The following is an 11,367-nucleotide window of genomic DNA, read 5'->3' as shown; positions in this document are numbered from 1 at the left end:
TACACTACACCATACTACACTACACCTACACTACACTACACCACTACACTACACCATACTACACTACACCATACTACACTACTACACCATACTACATCACACTACACCATACTACACTACACTACACTACACTACACTACACCATACTACACTACCCTACATCACACTACACCATACTACACTACACACCATACTACACTACACCATACTACACTACACCATACTACACTACACTACACCATACTACACTACATCACACTACACCATATACTACACTACACTACACTACACCATACCATACTACACCATACTACACCACACCATACTACACTACACCATACTACACTACACCATACTACACTACACCATACTACACTACACCATACTACACTACACCATACTACACTACACCACACTACACTACACCACACTACACTACACTATACTACACTACACCATACTACACTACCCTACATCACACTACACCATAGTACACTACACCATACTACACTACACTACACCATACTACACTACACCATACTACACTACACTACACCATACTACACCACACCATACTACACTACACCATACTACACCATACTACACTACACCATACTACACTACACCCTACTACACTACACACTACATACACACTACACACACTACACTACACCACATACACACTACACCATACTACACTACACACTACACATACACTACACTACACTACACTACACTACACCATACTACACTACACTACACCACACCATACTACACTACACTACACCACACCATACTACACTACACCATACTACACCACACCATACTACACTACACCATACTACACCACACCATACTACACTACACCACTACACTACACTACACCATACTACACTACACCATACACACTACCCTACACTACACTACACCATACTACACTACACCATACTACACTACACCACACCATACTACACTACACCATACTACACTACACCATACTACACTACACCATACTACACTACACCATACTACACTACACCATACTACACTACACCACTACACCACACTACACTACACCACACTACACTACACCATACTACACACACCATACTACACTACACCACACTACACACACCATACTACACTACACCATACTACACTACACCATACTACACTACACTACACTACACCACACTACCCTACACCACACCATACTACACTACACCACACTACACCATACTACACTACACCATACTACACCACACCATACTACACTACACTACACCATACTACACTACACTATACTACACTACACCACACCATTCTACACTACACCATACTACACTACACCACACTACCCTACACCACACCACACCATACTACACTACACTACACCATACTACACTACACCATACTACACTACACCACACATACTACACTACACCACACATACACTACACTACACTACACCATACTACCACCACACTACACACTACACCACACTACACTACACTACACCATACTACACTACACCATACACACTACACCATACTACACTACACACTATACCACACTACACTACACCATACTACACTACACTACATACTACACTACACCATACTACACTACACCATACTACACTACACCATACTACACTACACCACACCATACTACACTACACTATACATACTACACTACACCATACACACTACACCATACTACACTATACTACACTACACTACACCATACTACACTACACTACATCACACTACACCATACCACACTACACCACACTACACTACACCATACTACACTACACCTACATCACACTACACCATACTACACTACACCATACACTACACCCTACACCACACCATACTACACTACACCATACTACACTACACTACACCATACTACACTACACTACACACACTACACCACTACACTACACCATACTACACTACACTACACCATACTACACTACACATCACACTACACCATACTACACTACACCACTACACTACACTACCATACATACTACACCATACTACACACTACACTACACTACACCATACTACACTACACCATACTACACTACACCATACTACACTACACCATACACCATACACCATACTACACTACACCATACTACACTACACCATACTACACTACACACTACACTACACCATACTACACCACACTACACACTACACTACACACATACTACACTACACACACCTACTACACTACACTACACACACCACACTACACTACACACCTACACCACTACACTACACCATACTACACTACACCATATACACTACACTACACCATACTACACTACACCATACTACACTACACTACACTACACCACTACACCACACCATACTACACTACACCATACTACACTACACTACACCATACTACACTACACCATACTACACTACACCATACTACACTACACCATACTACACTACACCATACTACACACACCATACTACACTACACCATACTACACTACACCATACTACACTACACCTACATCACACTACTACATACACTACACTACACCATACTACACTACACCATACTACACCACACCATACTACACTACACCACACTACACCACACCATACTACACTACACTACACCACACCTACTACACTACACCATACTACACTACACCATACTACACTACACCATACTACACTACACCATACTACACTACACCATACTACACTACACTACACCACACCATACTACACTACACCATACTACACTACACCACACTACACTACACCATATACACTACACTACACCATACTACACTACACCACACTACACTACACTACACTACCATACTACACTACACCATACTACACTACACCATACTACACTACACCACACTACACACATACATACTACACTACACTACACTACTACACTACACCATACTACACTACACCATACACACTACACCACTACACTACACCATACTACACTACACCATACTACACTACACCATACTACCCTACACCATACTACACTACACTACACCATACTACACACACCATACACACTACACCATACTACACTACACCATACTACACTACACCATACTACACTACACCATACTACACTACACCTACACTACACTACACCACACCATACCATACTACACTACACTACACACACCATACTACACTACACTACACCATACTACACTACACCATACTACACTACACTACACTACATCATACTACACTACACCACACTACACACTACACTACACCATACTACACTACACCATACTACACTACACCACACTACCCTACACCACACCATACTACACTACACTACACCATACTACACTACACCACACTACACTACACCACACCATACTACACTACACCATACTACACTACACCATACTACACTACACCATACTACACTACACCACACTACACTACACACACCATACTACACTACACCATACTACACTACACCATACTACACCACACATACTACACTACACTACACCATACTACACTACACTACACCATACTACACCATACTACACTACACCATACTACACTACACCATACTACACTACACCATACTACACTACACTACTACTACACCTACACCACACCATACTACACACCATACTACACTACTACACTACACCATACTACACTACACTACACTACACCACTACCATACACTACACCATACCATACTACACACCATACTACACTACACCATACTACACTACCCTACACTACACCACACCATACTACACTACCCTACATCACACCATACTACACTACACTACACCACACCACACCATACTACACTACACTACCCTACACCACACCATACTACACTACACCTACTACACTACACTACACCATACTGCCCTACACCACACCATACTACACTACACCACACCATACCCTACACTACACTACACCACACCATACTACACTACACTACACATATACACTACACTACTACACTACACTACACTACAGACACATACATCACACTACACTAATCTACACCATACCCCACACCACACATACTACACTACACACTACACCATACTACACTACACTACACCACACCATACTACACTACACTACCCTACACCACACCATACTACACTACCCTACACTAACCCACCCTGCACTACCCTACACTACACTAATCTACACGACATTACACTACCCTACACTACACCACAGCATACTACACTACCCTACACCATACTACACTACCCTACACTACCCTACCCTACACTACACTACATCACACTACACTACATTACCCTACACTGCACTAATCTACACGTCATTACATTACACTACCCTACACCACACCACACCACACTACACTACCCTACACTACCCTACACTACACTACCCTACCCTACACTACACTACACTACCCTACCCTCCCCTACACTACCCTACCCTACACTACCCTATACCATACTACACTACACTAACCTATACTACACTACACTACCCTACACTATACTACACTACACTACCCTATAATACACTACACTACACTGCCCTACCCTATACCATACTACACTACACTACCATATAATACACTACACTGCCCTACCCCATACTAGACTACACTAACCTATAATACACTACACTACAATATACTACACTTCACTACATTATACTACACTACACTGCCCTATACTACACTACACTATGCTATACTACACTACCCTATACTACACTACACTGCCCTATATTACACTACACTACACTACCCTATACTACACTACACTGCCCTATACTACACTACACTGCCCTATACTACACTACCCTATACTACACTACACTGCCCTATCCTACACTACACTACACTACACTACACTGCCCCATACTACACTACACTATACTACACTACACTGCCCTATACTACACTACACTATACTACACTACACTGCCCCATACTACACTACACTATACTACACTACACTGCCCTACACTACACTATACTATACTACACCACAATACTCTACACTACACTGCCCTATACTACACTACACTACACCATACTACACTGCCCTATACTACACTACACTGCCCTATACTACACTACACTACACTACACTATACCACCCTACACCACACTATACTACACTATACTATGCTATACTACCCTATACTATACCACACTACGCTACACCACACCACACCCCATTACACTACACTATACTATACTATACAACACAATACTAAACCAAACCATACTATTCAATGCCATACTACACTATATCATTCTATACTATGATGTGCCATACTATACCATACTATACAATGACATGCTAAACCACACTATACTACACTACGCTACACGACACTACACTACACTACACGATACTATACTATACTATACTATACTACACTATACTATACTATACTATACCACACCATACTACACTATACGATACCATAAGATACTGCACCACACTACACTGCACTACACTACACAGCGCAGTGCTATACTATGCTATACTACACCACGCTATACTATGCTATACTACGCTACACTATACTACCCTGCCCTACACTACAATACACTGTAATACCTTATACTATCCTACACTGCACTACAGTACCCTACACTACACCACAATATACTTCACCGTGTTACACTACACTACCCTACACTACACTGTAATACCCTACACTATACTACACTATACTACACTATACTAACCTACACTACACTGCGCTACACTATACTACACTATACTACCCTACACTACACTGTAATACCCTACACTATGCTCCACTACACTGCCCTACACTACCCTGCCCTACACTACACAACAATACACTGTAATACCCTATACTATCCTACACTACACTGCACTACACTATACTACACTATGCTACACTACACTACCCTACACTACACTGTAATACCCTACACCATGCTACACTACACTGCCCTACACTACCCTGCCCTACACTACAATACACTGTAATACCCTATACTATCCTACACTACACTGTAATACCCTACACTATCCTACACTACACTGTAATACCCAATACTATCCTACACTACACTACACTGTAATACCATACACTATCCTACACTACACTGTAATGCCCTATACTATCCTACACTACACTGTAATAACCAATACTATCCTACACTACCCTGCCCTACACTACAATACACTGTAATACCCTATACTATCCTACACTACACTGTAATACCCTATACTATCCTACACTACACTGTAATACCCAATACTATCCTACACTACACTACACTGTAATACCATACACTATCCTACACTACACTGTAATACCCTATACTATCCTACACTACACTGTAATACCCTACACTATCCTACACTACACTGTAATACCCTACACTATCCTACACTACACTACACTGTAAAACCCTATACTATCCTACACTACACTACACTGTAATACCATATACTATCCTACACTACACTGTAATACCATATACTATCCTACACTACACTGTAATACCCTATAATATCCTACACTACACTGCACTGTAATACCCTACACTATCCTACACTACACTGTAATACCCTATACTATCCTACACTACACTGTAATACCCTATACTATCCTACACTACACTGTAATACCATACACTATCCTACACTACACTGTAATACCCTACACTATCCTACACTACACTGTAATACCCAATACTATCCTACACTACACTACACTGTAATACCATACACTATCCTACACTACACTGTAATACCCTATACTATCCTACACTACACTGTAATAACCAATACTATCCTACACTACCCTGCCCTACACTACAATACACTGTAATACCCTATACTATCCTACACTACACTGTAATACCCTATACTATCCTACACTACACTGTAATACCCAATACTATCCTACACTACACTACACTGTAATACCCTACACTATCCTACACTACACTGTAATACCCAATACTATCCTACACTACACTACACTGTAATACCATACACTATCCTACACTACAATGTAATACCCTATACTATCCTACACTACACTGTAATACCCTACACTATCCTACACTACACTGTAATACCCTACACTATCCTACACTACACTACACTGTAATACCCTATACTATCCTACACTACACTGTAATACCCTATACTATCCTACACTACACTGTAATACCATATACTATCCTACACTACACTGTAATACCATATACTATCCTACACTACACTGTAATACCCTATAATATCCTACACTACACTGCACTGTAATACCCTACACTATCCTACACTACACTGTAATACCCTATACTATCCTACATTACACTGTAATACCCTATACTATCCTACACTACACTGTAATACCCTATACTATCCTACACTACACTGTAATACCCTATACTATCCTACACTACACTGTAATACCCTATACTATCCTACACTACACTGTAATGCCCTATACTATCCTACACTACACTGTAATACCCTACACTATCCTACACTACACTATAATACCCTATACTATCCTACACTACACTACACTGTAATACCCTATACTATCCTACACTACACTGTAATACCCTATAGTATCCTACACTACACTGTAATACCCTATACTATCCTATCCTACACTACACTGTAATACCCTACACTATCCTACACTACACTGTAATACCCTATAGTATCCTACACTACACTGTAATACCATACACTATCCTACACTACTCTGTAATACCCTATACTATCCTACACTACACTGTAATACCCTATACTATCCTATCCTACACTACACTGTAATACCCTACACTATCCTACACTACACTGTAATACCCTATAGTATCCTACACTACACTGTAATACCATACACTATCCTACACTACACTGTAATACCCTATACTATCCTACACTACACTGTAATACCCTATACTATCCTACACTACACTGTAATACCCTACACTATCCTACACTACACTGTAATACCCTACACTATCCTACACTACACTGTAAAACCCTACACTATCCTACACTACTCTACTCTACACAACAGTACAATATTACTCACACTAGCACCATCCTGTGTTGTTGGACTACAGTTCAGCTGAATTGTCTCTGGCTATTGTTGAAATATGATTAAAAGTTCAACTCGGGGTTTTCTACAGATTACAGATTATAGACACATTAGACAGAGAGAGGAGATGGGGAGAGTAGAGAGACAGAGAGAGGAGATGGGGAGAGTAGAGAGACAGAGACAGAAACAGAAAGAGAGAAAGAAAGACAGGGAGAGAGAGAGACAGGGAGAGAGAGACAGAGAGAGAGAGAGAGACAGAGAGAGAGAGACAGAGAAAGAGAGAGAGAGAGAGGCAGAGAAAGAGAGAGAGAGAGGCGGGGAAAGAGAGACAGAGAGAGAGAGGGGGAGAGAGAGAGAGAGAGCGAGAGGGAGACAGAGAGAGAGAGAGATAGAGAGAGAGAGAGAGAGAGAGAGAGGCGGGGAAAGAGAGACAGAGAGAGAGAGGGGGAGAGAGAGAGCGAGAGGGAGACAGAGAGAGAGAGAGAGAGAGAGTGTGGACATTCTCTGAACATCCCAGAATGTCCTGCAGACACAAAGATATGTCACTCTACCCATTTAAAGCAGCTTATTACAGAGTGATAAGGATGAATTGCCTGAGTGAGAATGAAAGACTGGAGCAAAACAGACTGTCAGTGTTCAGAGTGTTCTCTCAACGTGTGTGTTCTCTCAGTGCTCTCTCAAGATGTGTGTTCTCTCAGTGCTCTCTCAAGATGTGTGTTCTCTCAGTGCTCTCTCAAGATGTGTGTTCTCTCAGTGCTCTCTCAACATGTGTGTTCTCTCAGTGCTCTCTCAACGTGTGTGTTCTCTCAGTGCTCTCTCAACATGTGTGTTCTCTCAGTGCTCTCTCAAGATGTGTGTTCTCTCAGTGCTCTCTCAAGATGTGTGTTCTCTCAGTGCTCTCTCAACATGTGTGTTCTCTCAGTGCTCTCTCAACATGTGTGTTCTCTCAGTGCTCTCTCAACGTGTGTGTTCGCTCAGTGCTCTCTCAACATGTGTGTTCTCTCAGTGCTCTCTCAACGTGTGTGTTCGCTCAGTGCTCTCTCAACGTGTGTAATCTCTCAGTGCTCTCTCAACATGTGTTCTCTGTGTTCTCTCAACGTGTGTGTTCTCTCAGTGCTCTCTCAAAGTGTGTGTTCTCTCCGTGCTCTCTCAATGTGTGTGTTCTCTCAGTGCTCTCTCAAAGTGTGTGTTCTCTCCGTGCTCTCTCAATGTGTGTGTTCTCTCAGTGTTCTCTCAACGTGTGTGTTCTCTCAGTGCTCTCTCAACGTGTGTGTTCTCTCAGTGCTCTCTCAACATATGTGTAATCTCTCAGTGCTCTCTCAACGTGTGTGTTCTCTCAGTGCTCTCTCAACGTGTGTGTTCTCTCAGTGCTCTCTCAACGTGTGTGTTCTCTCAGTGCTCTCTCAACGTGTGTGTTCTCTCAGTGCTCTCTCAACGTGTGTGTTCTCTCAGTGTTCTCTCAACGTGTGTGTTCTCTCAGTGCTCTCTCAATGTGTGTGTTCTCTCAGTGCTCTCTCAACGTGTGTGTTCGCTCAGTGCTCTCTCAACATGTGTTCTCTGTGTTCTCTCAACGTGTGTGTTCTCTCAGTGTTCTCTCAACGTGTGTGTTCTCTCAGTGTTCTCTCAACGTGTGTGTTCTCTCAGTGCTCTCTCAACATGTGTGTAATCTCTCAGTGCTCTCTCAAGATGTGTGTTCTCTCAGTGCTCTCTCAACATGTGTGTTCTCTCAGTGTACGCTCAACATGTGTTCTCTGTGTTCTCTCAATGTTTGTGTTCTCTCAGTGCTCTCTCAACGTGTGTGTTCTCTCAGTGTTCTCTCAACGTGTGTGTTCTCTCAGTGCTCTCTCAAAGTGTGTGTTCTCTCCGTGCTCTCTCAATGTGTGTGTTCTCTCAGTGCTCTCTCAAAGTGTGTGTTCTCTCCGTGCTCTCTCAATGTGTGTGTTCTCTCAGTGTTCTCTCAACGTGTGTGTTCTCTCAGTGCTCTCTCAACGTGTGTGTTCTCTCAGTGCTCTCTGAACATATGTGTAATCTCTCAGTGCTCTCTCAAGATGTGTGTTCTCTCAGTGCTCTCTCAACATGTGTGTTCTCTCAGTGCTCTCTCAACGTGTGTGTTCTCTCAGTGCTCTCTCAACGTGTGTGTTCTCTCAGTGCTCTCTCAACGTGTGTGTTCTCTCAGTGTTCTCTCAACGTGTGTGTTCTCTCAGTGCTCTCTCAATGTGTGTGTTCTCTCAGTGCTCTCTCAACGTGTGTGTTCGCTCAGTGCTCTCTCAACATGTGTTCTCTGTGTTCTCTCAACGTGTGTGTTCTCTCAGTGTTCTCTCAACGTGTGTGTTCTCTCAGTGTTCTCTCAACGTGTGTGTTCTCTCAGTGCTCTCTCAACATGTGTGTAATCTCTCAGTGCTCTCTCAAGATGTGTGTTCTCTCAGTGCTCTCTCAACATGTGTGTTCTCTCAGTGTACGCTCAACATGTGTTCTCTGTGTTCTCTCAACGTTTGTGTTCTCTCAGTGCTCTCTCAACGTGTGTGTTCTCTCAGTGTTCTCTCAACGTGTGTGTTCTCTCAGTGCTCTCTCAACGTGTGTGTTCTCTCAGTGCTCTCTCAACGTGTGTGTTCTCTCAGTGTTCTCTCAACGTGTGTGTTCTCTCAGTGCTCTCTCAACGTTTGTGTTCTCTCAGTGTTCTCTCAACGTGTGTGTTCTCTCAGTGTTCTCTCAACATGTGTTCTCTGTGTTCTCTCAACGTGTGTGTTCTCTCAGTGTTCTCTCAACGTGTGTGTTCTCTCAGTGCTCTCTCAACATGTGTTCTCTGTGTTCTCTCAACGTGTGTGTTCTCTCAGTGCTCTCTCAACGTTTGTGTTCTCTCAGTGTTCTCTCAACGTGTGTGTTCTCTCAGTGTTCTCTCAACATGTGTTCTCTGTGTTCTCTCAACGTGTGTGTTCTCTCAGTGTTCTCTCAACGTGTGTGTTCTCTCAGTGCTCTCTCAACATGTGTTCTCTGTGTTCTCTCAACGTGTGTGTTCTCTCAGTGCTCTCTCAACGTTTGTGTTCCTTTCTCCTACCACCTAGTTCCATACTTGTTTTCCCTATCTCCTACCACCTTGTTCCTTAACTTATAGTCCCTATCTCCTACCACCGAGTTCAACCTAGTTCCTAACTGATATAGCCAACAGTAGTGATATCCATATAGTCAACAGTAGTGATATCTATATAGTCAACAGTAGTGATATCTAAATAGTCAACATTAGTGATATCCATATAGTCAA

The 11,367-nt window shown here is 42.3% G+C and overlaps 1 protein-coding gene across 1 annotated transcript in view; it reads left to right on the top strand.

Annotated features, from left to right (window-relative positions):
* The window catches only part of LOC135538428 (glutamate receptor ionotropic, NMDA 2A-like), a gene marked incomplete at its 3' end in the record, with an annotated part of 194,428 nt that overhangs the window by 34,011 nt on the left and 149,050 nt on the right, over nucleotides 1-11,367 (top strand). Inside the window, exons 2-14 of the mRNA XM_064964325.1 lie at nucleotides 8,891-8,902; nucleotides 9,059-9,070; nucleotides 9,223-9,234; nucleotides 9,449-9,460; nucleotides 9,697-9,708; nucleotides 9,891-9,902; nucleotides 10,201-10,212; nucleotides 10,421-10,432; nucleotides 10,615-10,626; nucleotides 10,811-10,846; nucleotides 10,943-10,954; nucleotides 11,051-11,062; nucleotides 11,131-11,142. Coding sequence (XP_064820397.1) covers nucleotides 8,891-8,902; nucleotides 9,059-9,070; nucleotides 9,223-9,234; nucleotides 9,449-9,460; nucleotides 9,697-9,708; nucleotides 9,891-9,902; nucleotides 10,201-10,212; nucleotides 10,421-10,432; nucleotides 10,615-10,626; nucleotides 10,811-10,846; nucleotides 10,943-10,954; nucleotides 11,051-11,062; nucleotides 11,131-11,142 — 180 coding nt within the window. The remainder of the gene's footprint in view (nucleotides 1-8,890; nucleotides 8,903-9,058; nucleotides 9,071-9,222; nucleotides 9,235-9,448; nucleotides 9,461-9,696; nucleotides 9,709-9,890; nucleotides 9,903-10,200; nucleotides 10,213-10,420; nucleotides 10,433-10,614; nucleotides 10,627-10,810; nucleotides 10,847-10,942; nucleotides 10,955-11,050; nucleotides 11,063-11,130; nucleotides 11,143-11,367) is intronic.

Source organism: Oncorhynchus masou, unplaced genomic scaffold, assembly GCF_036934945.1.
Source record: "Oncorhynchus masou masou isolate Uvic2021 unplaced genomic scaffold, UVic_Omas_1.1 unplaced_scaffold_964, whole genome shotgun sequence".
In the NCBI taxonomy this organism is placed as follows: Eukaryota; Metazoa; Chordata; class Actinopteri; order Salmoniformes; family Salmonidae; genus Oncorhynchus; species Oncorhynchus masou.
This window is presented reverse-complemented; position numbering and strand designations above follow the sequence as displayed.